This window comes from Heterodontus francisci, chromosome 33 (assembly GCF_036365525.1).
Source record: "Heterodontus francisci isolate sHetFra1 chromosome 33, sHetFra1.hap1, whole genome shotgun sequence".
Classification (NCBI taxonomy): domain Eukaryota; kingdom Metazoa; phylum Chordata; class Chondrichthyes; order Heterodontiformes; family Heterodontidae; genus Heterodontus; species Heterodontus francisci.
In genome coordinates, this window is record NC_090403.1 from 59,941,827 (window position 1) to 59,960,175 (window position 18,349).

At 43.2% G+C, this 18,349-nt stretch overlaps 1 protein-coding gene across 1 annotated transcript in view; it reads right to left on the reverse strand.

The window, feature by feature from the left end:
* naglu (N-acetylglucosaminidase, alpha) overlaps nt 1-18,349 on the reverse strand; it is a 78,137-nt gene that overhangs the window by 17,311 nt on the left and 42,477 nt on the right. The window contains exons 4-5 of the mRNA XM_068013046.1: nt 14,449-14,534; nt 1,231-1,487 (exon numbers count right to left, since the gene is read on the reverse strand). Coding sequence (XP_067869147.1) covers nt 1,231-1,487; nt 14,449-14,534 — 343 coding nt within the window. The remainder of the gene's footprint in view (nt 1-1,230; nt 1,488-14,448; nt 14,535-18,349) is intronic.

The following is an 18,349-nucleotide window of genomic DNA, read 5'->3' on the forward strand; positions in this document are numbered from 1 at the left end:
AATGGGATTAGGATAGGTGCTTGATGGCTGGCATGGTCACAATGGGCCAAAGGGCCCGTTTCTGTGCTGGATAACACTATGACTCTAATTCTGGATCTGCACACTCTGCTACAGGTGGGGCAGGTGGTGTTTGGTGAGGCGAGTGAATGGGATGCTCAAGTTTCCGAACGTTCCTTCTGCTGTTTGCACCTGGTTGTTGCCTGGGCATGTCGACATTGTTCGAACTAGCCGGCACCTTCGCGGATACCTCTTTTTCATTTTCATGGTCTCGGGCAAGAGATTCCCACGACTCAGTGAAGATGTCACATTTTTTCAGGGAGGTTTTAAGGACATCCTTGTAGCATTTCCTCTGCCCTCCTGGTAGACTCTTGCCGTGACAGAGCTTGGAGCAGAAAGCTTGTTTTGGGAATCTTGAGTCAGGCATGTGGACGATGTGACCCACCCAACGTAACTGACTAGCCATGACCAGTGTCTATATAGAGAGGGCACTGATATTGGAGCACCTGTCCTGCCACTGAGTTTGCAGGATCTTGCGGAGGCACCACTGGTGATATCTTTCCAGGGCTTTGAGATGTCTGCATACAGTGTCCATATACAATGTATTTGACCCATAGCAATACCGGATGCAAAGGATACCTCTGTGTCCCTACTGTTCAGTGCAGTTACAATGATGTAGCAGGAATTTAACTCATGGATTGATCAATTGCACAGGCCATGGTGCCAAAAACAAAAATTTAATTTTTATTATGCTTACACCAGCAGATGTCATTACTGGCAATGCTGTACTGCAACAGACCTTGAGTAGAAAACTTAACCATATCCCTAACATCTATTCATGGAGAATTCCCAGTAAATGCGTGGAATAAATTACCCAGAGAGACAGCGGATGTGAACTATTTTGGTAAATTCAGTCGGGGCTAGGTAGTTTTTGACAGAAAGGTGTGATTGAGGATATACAAGATTGAGGAGAAGAGGTTACTTTTTGAACTTTGGGATTGGCAGATGGTGCACAGAGGTCATTTCTGATCCTGTATATACACCAATTGAAGCAGTAGCTTTTACAAGAAGAAATAGATACAAATGCCTTACGGTCCAGTCCATAAATGTAAAAAGTTTTCAAGCCTTGGTAGAAAAAATATCTAGAATATATATCAAGAAGGGAAAAGCTAGTTGAATAATAGCTTCTATTTGTATGAAAAAGATTCTGAAGATATTGTTTTGAGAACTTACCTTGTGTCATTGACTTGAAGACTGCATTGCTGATAGTGGACAAGTATTTAGGGTCTGAGGAGCTGGGGGTCATTTCATTGAATGTATCTGCACTGTAAATATGGTTAGTACCAAATTCTTTAATTAGCTTCAACAGAAACATGTTGCCTATTTGCTGAAAGAGCAGGGACTTGGAATCCAGCAGGTAGGAGCAAGAATAAGAACAGTTCAAATGTCCCCAGCTCCCTAGTCTTGTGATGTTTTCTTTGGGAAACAATCTGAAAATTAAAAAAAATGTTTAAAAAAAATAAACTTTTACTGAAACATAAAGACATTTGGGGCAAATTTTTATCTTCCCCACCTGGGCAGTAATCTGGCATAGCATAGATAGATTCTTTACAACCCACCCGATTTTCATTCCCTCAATTACAATAGATGGCTTACCCACTGCACTAATTACCAATGGGCATGAAGGTGGAAATTAATCCCTTTAACTCTATGAAGCAAATACCATAGAAATCAACTAAGTTTACACCACAGAAGTACTAAAACCTAACCCACTGACCCACTCTCACCATAGTCCTACATCTTCCACTGGTTCAAGTATTTATCCAATTTTTCTCTTAAAGGATGCAGTAGTCTCGGTTTCAGATTATTTCTGTGACAACTCATTCCATAGTCCAGCAATTTACTGCATAATGTTCATCTAATCTCTCTCTCCTCACTCTCAGTGATAATTTTAATTGATATCCCAGTATCATTGACACTGCAATCAAAGGAAATAGTCTTTTCCTATTCACTTTATCAAGACCCTTTGTAATTTTAAAAACCTTTTAAACTTCCTCTGATCTATCTCTGCTCCAGTGGCAACAGTCCATGTCTCAAGATACTCCTCAGACCGAGAGTCTTCTATCCCTGCCATTGTCCTGGTGAATCTATGCTCTATGCATTCTCTGACTTTGATGTCCTTTCTACAATGGGGTCCAAACCTAAACACAGTTTGTAACTGTGGCCTAATAATTGCCTAGTAAAGCATTATTATTTCCTTTTACTCTTGTATTTAATGTCTTTATTTATAAATCTAATTGATATTGCCTTTTAAGGCTTTATCTATGTGTACTTGTACTTTCAGAAGTTATGCATTTGAAAACCGAGGCCTCTCTATTCTTCCAAACCATTAGCATCTTTCCATTAACTGTATTAACTGTATCCCTTGTATTTTTCCCAAAGATATTATCTCACCTTTCTCCACATTAAAGTGCATTTTCTACTTGTTAGCCCAATCTACAAATCTATGTCCTCCTGAAATTTTTTTTGAAGTACTCCTTTCTGTTTGTCAAACCAATTACTTTTGTGTCAGCATCATGTGCATATACAAAGCACAAAACAGAATCCAGTACTGATCTCCATATTACTCCACTTCAAACCCTTCTCCAATCGAATCAACATTAAATGAATCCAAGCTTGTTTCCTGCCTGATAGCCAACAATCTATCCGTGCTGCTATATTTCTGATTTATCAGCTGTTACGACCAACCGCTCCAGTCAAAGCCCCCCAATCAAAATATACGATTCTGATTGTGGTGGGAGAAACGCACTGATAATTCAATCCCGTCGCTCCACAGATCGCCTAACATATCATTTAAAACTTTCCAAATTAAAGAGAGACCCAGCCAAATTGTACCATCAATTAACTCCCGAATGAGGCTAACCAAACCAGGTATATTTAGGTCAAAAAATTAACTCTTTAATTTGAAGAACTAAATTCTTAAACACTATGAAGATATAAACAACATTTAAAACAGAAAAAATGACAGTCCTTGCAAATTTACAGTCCAATGTTGCTTGAGGTCCTCACAGAATGTTGCTTTCCTTCTCCAGTGAATTTCAACATTAACGACTTGCAAAGACTTTCAACAGAATCAATCTGACTTTAGAGTTTTTGAGGGATAAAAGATTGTCACAGTCTAACTTCCCTCCCTTCAGTTTAAATTACCAGAGATCTCTGTTTTGGCTTGACATTTTTTTAAAATATAATTTTGAGAGATAATAATTAAACAGACTAAATTTCTCTTCCTTCAGTTTATATGATTGAGAACTCTTTTTCCAGGTGCTGTCATCACAGCTCTGTCTGTGTTAGAACAAACTGTCTTCAACTAAAAGCCAGTTCAAAACTGAACTGTAACAAATGTATCCCATGAGACACACTCCCAGTGGCTGTATCTATGGTAACGAGAATGCACCCTTTGAGTCGCAGTCTCCAAATGGCTGTTTCTAAGGCAACGAAAATGCACCTTCCTATAACACCTGAGGCTTGCTGGTTCTTAAAGCAATACTGATCCCTTGCAAACCTTAAAGGCAAACCACATCTTCCCGAAAAAAAAGACTACAGGACCATGACACAGCCAGCTTTTTTGTAACATGCCTTCTTATCAAGTGCCTTCTGAAAATCCATGTACACCACATTCACTGCATTCGCGTTATCTACTCCTGCCACTTAAAGAGTGCAATTAAATGTATCAAATGTGACTTCAACAAAATTTTAAGAAACAGAAAGGAAAGGTCACAGACCTGAAATGTTAACTCTGCTTCTCTCTCCGCAGATGCTGTCTGACCTGCTGAGTATTTCCAGCACTTTGTTTTAGAGCCATTGAGTCATAGAGTCGTACAGCATAGAAACAGACCCTTTGGCCCACCGTGTCCATGCCGACCATAATGCTATCTATACTAATCCCACCTGCCTGCATTAATTCCATATCCCTCTACGCCTTTCTCATTCAAGTACCTGTCCAGATGCCTCTTAAATATTGCTACCATTCCTGTCTCCACCACCTCCTCTGGCAGCTCATTCCAGATACCCACTATTCTTCATGTGAAAAATTTACCCCTTTGATTCCCTTTAAAACTCCTCCCTCTCACCTTAAATCTATGCCCTCTAGTTTTAGTCATTCCTACCATGGGAAACAGACTCTGGCTATCTACCCTATCTATGCCTCTCATAATTTTATATACCTCTATCATGTCCCCTCTAAGCCTCCTGTAGACCCAGTAAAAACACATATAGCAAAAACACATAAGAACTTATTTAAAACAAAGGGGCCAGTAACACAACAATGAACAGTGTGTTGAAGCGGGATGAGTACAAAGGGGCACAGCACACAGATAGCCGAGGAATTGTAGATATGATTATAGAAAAGGTATTGAGGAGGATCCCAGAAACTAGGAGTCATCATGGACACCAGATATGATTAGACTCACAGTAGACAATGGGAAACTGTGAAGTTTCGAACAGGTTCTCACTGAGCCAAATAAGGAATTATCATTATGACATTATACCAGACCCCTATGAGTAAGTAAGAGGGGCGGGTCTTAGAAACAAGATTTAACCCCTGACTGAAACTGAGGAAAGTACAAGAACCCCGGGGAAGAACACTCGAGAAGATACCCTGAGCTAGGGGCTCAGAGAACAGAAGAGCAGCCGCAAGTCTGAGACTGATCACCTCGTGTCTTGACGGGTAGTATACTGTGCAAGTAGTGAGAGCTTGTACTTTATGATTTAGTGTGTGAATAAAATATTGATATACCTTTCACCAATCGGATTCCGTGGATTCTTTAAGAGTAAGTGCGTGTTAGGCACAACACTCCTTAGCTCCAGGGAAAACAGACCCAGCCTATCCAATCTCTCTTTATAACTCAAGCCCTCCAAACCAGGCATCATCCTTGTGAATCTTTTCTGCACCCTCTCTAACTTAATCACATCTTTCCTGTAGTGCGGTGACCAGAACTGCACACAGTACTCCATATGCGGCCTAACCAACGTTATGTACAACAATAACATGACGTCCCAACTCTTGTACTCAATGCCTCGGATGATGAAGGCAAGCATGCCGTACGCCTTCTTCACCACCCTGTCTACCTGTGTTGCCATTTTCAGGGAACTATGTACTTGCACCCCAAGGTCTCTCTGCTCAACAACACTCCCCAGGGCCCTGCCATTCGCTGTACACGTCCTGCCCTGGTTTAACTTCCTAAAATGCAACATTTCACACTTGTCTGCGTTAAATTCCAATTGCCAATCCCTTGCCCACTTTCCCAGTTGATCGATATCCTGTTGTAACCTTAGACAACCTTCTTCACTGTCCACTATACCACCAATTTTGGTGTCATCTGCAAACTTACTAATCATGCCCCCTACATTCACATCCAAGTCATTAATATATATGACAAACAACAGAGGGCCCAGCACCGATCTCTGCGGCACACCACTGGTCACCGGCCTCCAATCTGAAAAACAACCCTCCACTACCACCCTCTGCCTCCTATCACCAAGCCAATTTTGTATCCAATTGGCTAGCTCACCCTGGATCCCATGTGTTCGAACCTTCTGGACCAGCCTACCATGCAGGACCTTGTCAAAGACCTTGCTAAAGTCCATGTAGACAACGTCCATCGCCCTGCCCTCGTCAATCCTCTTGGCCACCTCCTCGAAAAACTCAATCAAATTCGTGAGACATGATTTCCCACGCACAAAGCCATGCTGACTATCCCTAATCAGACCTTGCCTTTCCAAATGCATATAAATCCTGTCTCTCAGAATTCCTTCCAATAACTTTCCCACCACTGATGTAAGGCTCACCGGCCTGCAGTTCCCTGGCTTATCCCTGCTGCCCTTCTTAAATAAAGGCACAACATTAGCTATCCTCCAGTCTTCCGGTATCTCACCCGTGGCTATTGATGATACAAAAATCTCTGCCAGGACCCCAGCGATCTCCTCCCTTGCTTCCCATAGAATCCTAGGATACACCTGGTCAGGCCCTGGGGATTTATCCAGCTTAATGCGCTTCAAAACCTCCAACACCTCCTCCTTTGTAATGTTGATATGCTCCAGGATTTCGCTGTTCCCTTCCTTGAACTCACTAGCTTCCATGACCTTCTCCACAGTATATATAGACAAGAAATATTCATTTAAGTCCTCGCCCATTTCCCGATTTTGCTGAGTTTTGCTTCTATACCTATTATTTTGTAAGTAGATTTATATAATCCTAGTGAGAACGTATACACATATTCTCTCTTATATGGGTTGAAAGTATAGCCACATATTGATACAAAATGGAGTTTTAGCCCGAGGCACTGTGGGACAGATTTAGTGAGCTCACAGTTGGAGCTTGGTACAGCATAACACAGATAACGAGAGGGGGCCCCTCTTATCTGTGAATCTGCAGACTGCCCGGCACCTTCAGGAATGCAGGCCCATTTAAAGTGAGAATTGGGAGACTTCAGGACAATGGATGGGACCTGAGCTCATCAATTGATGATCAGGGCCGGCATAAGCTGATCAGGTCGCCACATGATGCCCAGTCAGTGATTTAATTGGTACTATGTGTAATGTATGTAATCAATAACCATTCTGATTGGATTGTGTCCAGCCGGGATGGGCTGAGTAACTGTATATCCGTTGTGGATTTCCTTTGTTCTAGAGAGTAACACTGGACCGCTTTTAGGTAAGGTGTGCTCTCCATGATATCATGAATAAAGTCTGTTTATTCTCAAAGTCTGAGTCCGGAGAATTTGTTGAATCATTGGGTTTTAACTGGATTTTCTCCAACACCGTGGCTCCACACATAGATTACCACACTGATCCTTAAGGGGACCTACTCTCTCCCTAGCTACCCTTTTACTCTTAATATACTTATAGAATCTTTTAGGATTCTCCTATATCTTATCTGCCAGGGAAATCTGATGGCCCCTTTTCATCCTCCTAATTTCCTTCTTAAGTGTACTCCTGCATCCCCTATACTCCTCGAGGGACTCGCTTGATCTCAGCTGCCTATACCTGACATATGCCTCCTTCTTTGTTCTGATCAGACCCTCAATATCCCTCGTCAACCAAGGTTCCCTAAACTTGCCAGCCTTGCCCTTCCATCTTACAGGAACATGCCGGGCCTGAACTCTTCCTATCTCAGTTTTAAAAGCCTCCCACTTGCCAGACATCCTTTTACCTGTAAACAGCTCTCCCATTCAACTTTTGACAGTTCCCGTCTGATGCCATTGAAATTAGCCTTCCCCCAATTTAGGACTTCAATCTGAGGACCAGTCCTATCCTTTTCCTTAACTATCTTGAAGCTAATAGAGTTATGGTCACTGGTCCCAAAGTGCTCGCCCACTGACACATCAACCACCTGCCCAATCTCATTTTCGAAGATGAGGTCGAGTGTAGCCCCTTCTTTAGTAGGGCCATCCACATACTGCTTCAGAAAACTATCCTGGACACACTTAACAAATTCTTCCCCATCTGATCCCTTAGCACTAAGGCAGTCCCAGTCAATATTAGGGAAGTTAAAATCACCGACTATTACAACCCTATAATTCCTACACCTATCTGTGATTTCCCTACGTATATGCTCCTCCAATTACCTCTGACTATTGAGGGGCCTATAGTATAATGCCATCAAAGTGATCACCACTTTCTTATTCCTAAGTTCCCCCTGGGATATCCTCTCTAAGTACTGCCGTGATGTCCTCCCTAATCAATAGGGCAACTTCCCCTCCTCTCTTACCTCCACCTCTGTCACAGCGGAAGCATCGGTACCCCGGAACATTGAGCTGCCAGTCCTGCCCATCCCTCAACCACGTTTCCGTAATAGCTCTAATATCACAATCCCGGTGATCTATGCTCTGAGTTCATCTGCCTTACCTGTAAGGCTTCTTGCATTAAAGTAAATGCAGTTTAGCCTACCAGACCTTCCATGCTCCCTGTCCTGCCCCTGCCTGGCCTGCCTTCTGGACTTGCTTGCTTTAACCATTACATTTGTCTCAACTATTTCACTGGAGAGACTACTACTTTGGGTCCCACCCCCCTGCCCGACTAGTTCAAACCCTCCCGAGTAGTTCTAGCAAACCTTCCCGCAAGGATACTGGTCCCCTTCCAGTTCTGATGCAACCCGTCCCTCTTGTACAGGTCACCTCTGCACCAGAAGAGCTCCCAATGATCCAAGTAGCTGAAGATCGGCACAGGCTTGGAGGGCCGAATGGCCTGTTCCTGTGCTGTACTGTTCTTTGTTCTTCCAATGCAAGTCTGTCCGTCCTTAAATAAAGTGACCAAAATTGTACTCATTAGTCTAGGTGCAGTCTCACCAATTCCCGGTACAGTTTTAGCAAGACTTCCCTGCTTTCATACTCCATCCCCCTTGCAATAAAGGCCAACATTCCATTTGCCTTCCTAATTACTTGCTGTACCTGCACGCTGACTTTTTGTGATTCATGTACAAGGACACTCAGGTCCCTCTGTACCACAGCATTCTGCAGTCCCTCTCCATTTAAATAATATTTTATTTTTCTATTCTTCCCACTAAAGTGGACAACCTCACATTTTCCCACATTATACTCCATCTGCCATTTTTTTGCCCACTTACTTAACCTATCTATATCCCTTTGCAGACTCTTTATATCCTCCTCAGAACTTGCTTTCCTACCTATCTTGGTATCATCAGCAAACTTGGCTACAATACACTTGGTTCCTTCATCCAAGTCATTAGTATAGATCATTAATAGTTGAGGCCCCAGCACTGATCCCTGTGGCACTCACAAGTAACAATTTGCCATCCTAAAAATGACCCATTTATCCCGACTCTCTGTTTCCTGTTAGCCAGTCTTCTTTCCATGCTAATATATCACCCCCAACATCATGAGCTTTTATCTTGAGTAGTAAACTTTTATGTGGCACCTTATCAAAGGCCTTTTGGAAATCCAAATACACTACATCTACTGGTTCCCCTTTATCTACCCTGCTTGTTACATCCTCAAAGAACTCTAATAACTTTATCAAACATGATTTCCCTTTCACAAAACCATGTTGACTTTGTCTGATTGTATTGTGATTTTCTAGATGTCCTGCTGCTACCTCTTTAATAATGGATTCTAGCTTTTTATTTTAATGACAGACATTAGGCTAACTGGCCTATAGTTTTCTGCTTTCTGTCTCCCTCCTTTCTTGAACACTAGTGTAGCATTTGCAGTTTTCCACTCACTTGGGACCTTTCCAGAATCTAGGGAATTTTGGAAGATTACAACTAATGCATCCACTATCTCTGCAGCCACTTCCTTTAAGACCCTTGGATGCAGGAAGGATGTGAAGGCACTGGAGAGGGTGCAAAAAAGATATCCAAGAATGGTTCTGGGGCTGAGGAACTTCAGTTACGAGCATAGTTTGGAGAAGCTGGGGTTGTACTCCTGAGAAGAGAAGGTTGAGAAGAGATTTGATTTTTTTTTATTTCACAGGATGTAAGCGTTGCTGGCAAGGCCAACATTTATTGCCCATCCCCAATTTCCCTTGAGAAGGTGATGGTCAGCCGCCTTCTTAAACTGCTGCAGTCCATGTGGGGTAAATACACCCACAGTGCTGTTAGGAAGGGAGTTCCAGGATTTTGGCCCAGCGACAGTGAAGAAATGGCAATACAGTTCCGTGTCAGGATGCTGTGTGGCTTGGAGGGGAACTTGCAAGTGGTGGTGTTTCCATGCATCTGCTGCCCTTGTCCTTCTAGGTGGTAGAGGTCGCAGGTTTGGAAGGTGCTGTTGAAGGAACCTTGGTGAGTTGCTGCAGTGCATCTTGTAGACGATCTTGTAAGTCGCCTGATCTGGATGGCTTGCATCCCAGCTTGCTAAAGGAATTGGGGGTGGAGATAGCAGAAGGGATTGCTATAATCTTCCACTCTTCCCTAGATACGGGGGAAGGTGCCAGAGGATTGGAGAATGGCAAATGTGACAACCTTATTCAAGAATAAGGGCATTCCTAAGAAGAACAGGCTGGTCAATTTAACATCAGTGGTGGGTAAGGTTTTAGAAACAATAATCAGGGAAAAAAATCAACAGGCACTTGGAGAGGTTTGAGTGAATTAAGGAGAGCCAGCATAGATTTGTAAAAGGCAGATCGGGTTTGACTAATCTAACTGAATTTTTTGATGAAGTAACAGGTTGAATGCAATGGATGTTGTCTACATGGATTTTAAGAAAGTGTTTGACAACCAACCTTTTACGTGGTACTTTAACAAAATTGAGGCTCATGAAATAGGAGTGTCAGTCTCAGCTTGGATAAAAAAAAACTGGCTTAAGGACAGAAAAAAACAAGTTGTGGTAAATGGTTGTTTTTCAGACTGGAGGATGGTAGATAGTAATGTTCCCCAATGGTCAGTGCTAGGACTGCTGTAAATGACTTGGACATTGGCATCCCAAACTTGGAGGTGTGGCCAACAGTGAAGATGATACCAATCAACTGCAACAGGACATAGATAGACTAGTAGAATGGAGAGACAAGTGGCAGATTGAATTTACTACAGAGAAATGTGAGGTAATGCATTTTGGCAGAAGGGATAGGGAGAGACAATATAGACTTAATGGCACAGTTCAAAAGAGTGTTCAGGGACAGTGGAACCGGGGGGGGAGGGGGGGTTTCATGTGCATAGATGTTTGAAGGTAGCAGGATATATTGAGAGAGTGGCTATCAAAGCAGATGGGATCTTGGGATTCATAAATAGAGGTACTGTCTACAAAATCAGAGAAGTTATGCTGTACTTTTTATAAAACTCTGGTTAGGCCACAACTAGAGTATTGCACCCAGTTCTGGTCACCACACTTTAGCAAGGATGTGAGGGTGCAGAGGAGATTTACCGGAATAGTTCCAGGCGTGATGGATTTTTAGCTACAACGTTAGGTTGGAGAAGCTGTGGTTGTTCTCCTTGGAGCAAAGGCGATTGGGGTGTATAAGATTGTGAAAGGTTTAGATATGGTAGACAAAAAAAGCTGTTTCCTTTGGCTTATCAAATAAGGACTGGGGGGGACACAGATTTAGGGTTTTGGGAAAGAGATGCAGGGGGGGATGTGAGGAAGAACCTTTTTTATGCAGCAAATGGTAATGACCTGGAACACTCTGCCTACAGGGGTGGTGAAAGCAGAAATGAACCATTTCAAAAGAAAATTGGATGTGCACTTGAGGGAAATAAACGGAGCCATGGGGATAGAGCAGGGAATGGGACTGACTATATTGTTCTATATAAAGGTGGCATGAACCCGATGGGCCTCCTCCTGTGCCGCTGTGACTCTATGAATGTTATCTTGGTAATTGTTTATTGTGGGTTAGTGCACACTCTAGGAAAAGTGAGTGAGGTAAGATTACGGATTGACCTTGCTGGCTTGAAACAAATGCTTGAGAGAAAGGAAATCTCTAAAATTAAATGGATGAAAGAAAGTCATCAAAATAAAAGCAAAATACTGCGGGCACTGGAAATCTGAAATAAAAGTAGAAAGTACTGGAAATACACAGCAGGTCTGGCAGCATATGTGGAGAGAGAAATAGTGTTAACATTTCAGGTCTGTAACCTGAGTTCTGGTAAAAGTTCACAGACCTGAAACTTTAACTCTATTTCTCTCTTCACAGATGCTGCCAGACCTGCTGAGTATTTCCAGCACTTTCTGGTTATAGTGAATGCAAGTCACCAACTGTCTGCCTTTTTTTTGTAAAACATGCGTCAAGAAAACCCTATATGACAAATGAGAAATATTAATTTCATCAGTTGGAAACTTACATTAGACTTTTAATGGGGAAAATCCTACAGGTTAGCTTTAAAAAAACTAGCAACCAAGATGGCCACTGCAATTTACATCTGAAATACCAGCAGATTGAACTGGAGACAAAAAGTCTGACAAGAAGCCCAGCCAGGACAATGGCTTTCTCTAAGTGAGTGAATTACCTAAAATGGCTTCATTAACATGGCAGTCAAGGCCATCCTCACACAACGACTTTGAAAGAGCCAACCCCCTACAAGTGTGAATGGGCATCTTGGGGCATATAGAACCTTGAATTTCATTAGGAAATTCCAGAAAGCCTCATTAAAAACAAAGGAGCTTGAGAGAACCATGTGACTGACTGTTCATCTCGGAAGAAACTGGGGGTTGTTACACAGACAAAGAGTTAAGCAGTAACAGAGTGCAGTAGCAGCAGAAAGCTGCGTGCTTCTCTTTCTCTCTCTCCCCAGAAAATATTAAGCTTGAAAACCGCCTGCGACTGGGGGACCCTCCAAGCCTACAGACTGCTAGAGTCAGCGACAAGGGGAAGAGAGCCAACTACAATTCTACCTTGAGGCAAACCCTGAGCAAAGCAGACCAACCAAAGTTCACTTTGACCAGCGAGAACTTCAAGAATACAGCCAAGGACTACCAGATCACCCACTTCACAGATTGTATGTAAGTCCCATTTATTCTAGACTTTATAATCCAACCACCAAATCTATTTTTTCCCTCCTGTAATCTTATTGTGTGTGTGATTCTCGTGTGAGTGTGTACGTGAATGTGTAGCTTTTCTTTTAGTATTTTTAAAAATTGGATTAGAGTTTTAAGTATAATAAACTTATCTCTTTCTTGTTTAAACTCAAGAAAACTTGTCCAATTGGTTCGTTCACCATCACAGTAAAGGTAAAAGGTAAAATACTCATGGAAGTGGTAAATACAATCACTGTTTACAAGGAATAAACCCTGTTGTGGTCAAATAAGAGGAAGGGGCTAAAGGGGAGCCTGAGACACCGCCCCCCCTCACCTGGCTGTCACACATGTGTCATAAATTGTTAGGGCTCCTGGAAGAGGGAGGTCACACAATATAATGCTATGGAGGTTTTTGATTTAATTTGTTTAGAAATTTTGATTGTACATATAAACTGTCATGAAAACTCCATATACCAAATGAGAAATATTAATCAGTTGGAAACTTACATTAAACTTTTCATGGAAAAAATCCTACAGTTAACTTTTTAAAAAACTAGCAGCCAAGATGGCCACTGCTATTTGCATCTGAAACACCTTTTCATATCCAAAAGATCCACCCAGCCAGAGGATGGAGCAGCACAGACCCAGAACAATGGCTTGCTCTAAGTGATTGAATTACCTAAAATGGCTTCATTAGCACAGCAGTCAAGGCAATCCTAACATATTGACTTTAAAAGAGCAAACATCCTCCAAGTGTAAATTGGCATTCTGGGACACGTGGAGCCAATTCCTAACCTTGAATTTCACTAGAAGGTTCCAGAAAACCTGAAGCAGCCATGTGACCATCTGTCCATCTCGGTGGGGGGGGGAAGCTAGTTTTGTTACCTTTGGACATACAGAAGACAAGGAGAAACAAACTGCAGCAGTAGAGAAAGCCGTGGGCTTCCCTTTCTCTCTCCCCAGAAAACATCAAGTTTGAAAACTGTCTGCGACTGTGGCCCCTCCAAGCTTACAGATTGCTACAGCCAGAGACCAGGGGAAGAGAGCCAACTACAATTCTGCCTTCAGGGAAACCCTGAGCAAAGCAGGCCAACCACAAAGTGCACTGCAACCAGCGAGGACTTCAAGAATACAGCTTCAGCCAGAGGACTACCGGATCATCCACTTCACAGACTGTGCATTTAAGTTCCATTTATTCTGGACTTTAATTCAACCATCAAATCTATGTTTCCCTCTGTAATCTATTTGTGTGTGTGTGAGATTCTCGTGTGAATGCCTGCAGGATTGTGTAGCGTATTCTTTTAGTATTTTAAAATCGGGGTTGGAGTGTTAAATATAATAAACTTACCTCTTATTTAAACTCAAGAAAACCTGTCCAATTGGTTCTTTCAAGATCACAGTAAAGGTAAAAGATAAAACACTCACAGAGGTGGTAAGCACAATCACTGTTTAAAAGAAATAAACCCTGTTGCGGTCAAATAAGAGGAAGGGCAAGCATGGCGACTGTGATCCCCTCCTCACTTGGCCGTAACAACTCTAATTTTTATTTAAAGAGAGAGAAAGGAATCTGTAAATTGTGTATTAATTGTGTTTACTTGTATGGAGGTAGTGGGCATTAACTAGGCGTTCACTTGAGCTCCCTGTAAATAGACACAGACTAAAACTGTGGTTGTTGGATTACGTGGTGTACGCTTGTAATGTTTAACTCTGTTTAAATAAGTACAAAAGTGTGTAAAGATTGTCTCCAGTTCTATCCTTCAACTGGCTTTCTGAAATAGAACAAGAGCTCAAAACATTATCATTGCATAAGCAATTAACTTTTGCAATGATTTTCTCAGCATACTCCAGATCATAGTATCACTTATGGCATAGGAGACCATTTGGCCCATCAAGTCTGTGCTGTATTAGTATAGATGTTTCTTTAAAATTATTGGAAACCATTTCAACGTTATAAGCATAATTATTTTTAAATAGGAAATGCGGCGTGTACCTTGTGATGGCACCAGGTACAAATCCAGCAAAGGCAGGAAGGATTGGCAACATACCCAAAGATCTCATCCGCTGAAGGATCTGATGCTGTGTGTTGGAATAAGCAAACACTCAATTAGCAAGACAATAGAATTCTGCTCCAATAGCAATTATTTATTCAAATTTAACAATGATTCCATTGGAAAATTAACAACCTAGCCATTTTGTAACCAGTATGATTTACATTGAGGATATGTGACACCCAGGAGCTCAATATGAAAAGTAAACCCACCAATTAAAGGAGGCACTTGGGAATTATGGCAGTCACTGCATAGGTGATTTATCTTGTATGATTCCACTGTTTGACGTGTATTCTGTTTTACAATGTTTTTGCTTTGATTTCTCATTGGAAAAAAAATCACAGAATCACAGCATAATACAGTGCAGAAGAGGCCCTTTGGCCCATTGGGTCTGCACCAGTGCATTAAAACACCTGACCTGTCTACCTAATCCCATTTGCCAGCACTTGGCCCATAGCCTTGAATGTTATGACAAGTGCTCATCCAGGTACTTTTTAAAGGATGTAAGGCAACCTGCCTCTACCACCCTCCCAGGCAGGGCATTCCAGACCGTCACCACCCTCTGGGTAAAAATGTTCTTCCTCAAATCCCCCTTAAACCTCCCGCCCCTCACCTTAAACTTGTGACCCCTCGTAACTGACCCTTCAACTAAGGGCAACAGCTGCTCCCTATCCACCCTGTCCATGCCCCTCATAATCTTGTATACCTCGATCAGGTCACCCCTCAGTCTTCTCTGCTCCAGTGAAAACAACCCAAGCCGATCCAACCTCTCTTCATAGCTTAAATGTTCCATCCCAGGCAACATCCTGGTGAATCGCCTCTGCACCCCCTCCAGTGCAATCACATCCTTCCTATAATGTGGCAACCAGAATTGCACACAGTACTCCAGCTGTGGCCTTACCAAAGTTCTATACAACTCCAACATGACCTTCCTGCTTTTGTAATCTATGCCTCAATTGATAAAGGCAAGTGTCCCATATGCCTTTTTCACCACCCTATTAACCTGCCCTTCTGCCTTCAGAGATCTATGGACAAACACGCCAAGGTCCCTTTGTTCCTCGGGACGTCCCAGTGTCAGGCCATTCATTGAATCTTTCCGTGTCACATTGCTCCTTCCAAAGTGAATCACCTCACACTTTTCAGCGTTAAATTCCATCTGCCACTTTTCTGCCCATTTGACCATCCCGTCTATATCTTCCTGTAACCTAAGACACTCCACCTCACTGTTAACCACTCGGCCAATCTTTGTGTCATCCACGAACTTACTGACCCTACCCCCCACATAGTTATCTATGTCGTTTATATAAATGACAAACAATAGGGGACCCAGCACAGATCCCTGTGGTACGCCACTGGACACTGGCTTCCAGTCACTAAAACAGCCATCTGTCATCACTCTCTGTCTCCTACATAGAACATAGAACAGTACAGCACGGTACAGGCCCTTCGGCCCACGATGTTGTACCGACCCTTTAACCTACTCTAAGATCAAACTACCTACATACCCTTCATTCTACTATCATCCATGTACCTATCCAAGAGTCGCTTAAATGTCCCTAATGTATCTGCTTCTACTACCACCGCTGGCAGTGCATTCCACGCACCCACCACTCTCTGTGTAAAAAACCTACCTCTGACATCTCCCCTAAACCGTCCTCCAATCACCTTAAAGTTATGCCCCCTGGTGATAGCCCTTTCCGCCCTGGGAAAAAGTCTCTGGCTATCCACTCTATCTATGCCTCTCATCATCGTGTACACCTCTATCAAGTCACCTCTCATCCTTCTGCACTCCAATGAGAAAAGCCCTCGCTCCCTCAACCTTTCTTCGTAAGACATGCCCTCCAGTCCAGGCAGCATCCTGGTAAATCTCCTCTGCACCCTCTCTAAAGCTTCCACATCCTTCCTATAATGAGGCGACCAGAACTGAACACAATATTTCAAGTGTGGTCAAACCAGGGCTTTATAGAGCTGCAGCATAACCTCGCGGCTCTTAAACTCAATCCCCCTGTTAATGAAAGCCAACACCCCATACGCCTTCTTAACAACCCTATCAACTTGGGTGGCAACTTTGAGGGATCTATGGACGTGGACCCCAAGATCCCTCTGTTCCTCCATACTGCCAAGAATCCTGTCTTTAAGCCTGTATTCTGCATTCAAATTCGACCTTCCAAAATGAATCACTTCACACTTTTCCAGGTTGAACTCCATCTGCCACTTCTCAGCCCAGCTCTGCATCCTATCAATGTCCCGTTGCAACCTACAACAGCCCTCCACACTATCCACAACTCCAGCAACCTTTGTGTCATCGGCAAACTTACTAACCCAGCCCTCCACTTCCTCATCCAAGTCATTTATAAAAATCACAAAGAGCAGAGGTCCCAGAACAGATCCCTGCGGAACACCACTGGTCACCGAGCTCCAGGCTGAATATTTTCCATCTACTACCACCCTCTGTCTTCTATGGGCCAGCCAATTCTGTATCCAGACAGCCAAATTTCCTTGTATCCCATGCCTCCTTACTTTCTGAATGAGCCTACCATGGGGAACCTTACAGCTAAGCCAATTTTGAATCCACCTTATCAAGTTACCTTGTATCCCATGTGCATTTGCTTTCTTGATAAGTCTCCCATATGGGACCTTGTCAAAGGCTTTGCTGAAATCCATGTAAACTACATCAACTGCACTACCCTCATCTACACACCAGGTCACATGCTCAAAAAATTCAACCAAATTTGTTAGGCATGACCTCCCTCTGACAAAGCCATGCTGACTATTCCTAATCAAATTTTGCCTCTCCAAGTGGAGATAGATTCTCTCCTTCAGAATTTTCTCCAATAGTTTCCCTACCACTGACGTGAGACTTACTGGTCTGTAGTTCCCTGGCTTATCTCTACAACCTTTCCTAATTAGTGGGACCACATTAGCTGTTCTCCAGTCCTCTGGCACCTCCCCTGTGGCCAGCGAGGAATTAAAAATTAGGGTCAGAGCCCCTGCGATCTCCACCCTCGCCTCCCACAGCATCCTGGGACACAAATTGTCCAGACCTGGAGATTTGTCCACTTCCAAAACCTCCAATACCTTGTCACTCCCTGTGACAATTTGCTCAAGAACCTCACAGTCTGTCTCTCTAAATTCCATATCTACATCCTCATTCTCTTGGGTGAAGACAGATGTGAAGTATTCATTCAACACCCTACCAATGTCCTCTGGCTCCACCCACAAATTTCCCCCTTGGTCCCTAATGGGTCCTACTCTTTCCCTGGTTATCCTTTTCCCATTGATATACATGTTTTCCTCTACGGCAGCGAGGCCTGGACAACGTATGCCAGCCAAGAGCGACGTCTCAATTCATTCCATCTTCGCTGCCTTCGGAGAATACTTGGCATCAGGTGGCAGGACTATATCTCCAACACAGAAGTCCTTGAAGCGGCCAACACCCCCAGCTTATACACACTACTGAGTCAGCGGCGCTTGAGATGGCTTGGCCATGTGAGCCGCATGGAAGATGGCAGGATCCCCAAAGACACATTGTACAGCGAGCTCGCCACTGGTATCAGACCCACCGGCCGTCCATGTCTCCGTTATAAAGACGTCTGCAAACGCGACATGAAATCGTGTGACATTGATCACAAGTCGTGGGAGTCAGTTGCCAGCATTCGCCAGAGCTGGCGGGCAGCCATAAAGACAGGGCTAAATTGTGGCGAGTCGAAGAGACTTAGTAGTTGGCAGGAAAAAAGACAGAGGCGCAAGGGGAGAGCCAACTGTGCAACAGCCCCAACAAACAAATTTCTCTGCAGCACCTGTGGAAGAGCCTGTCACTCCAGAATTGGCCTTTATAGCCAC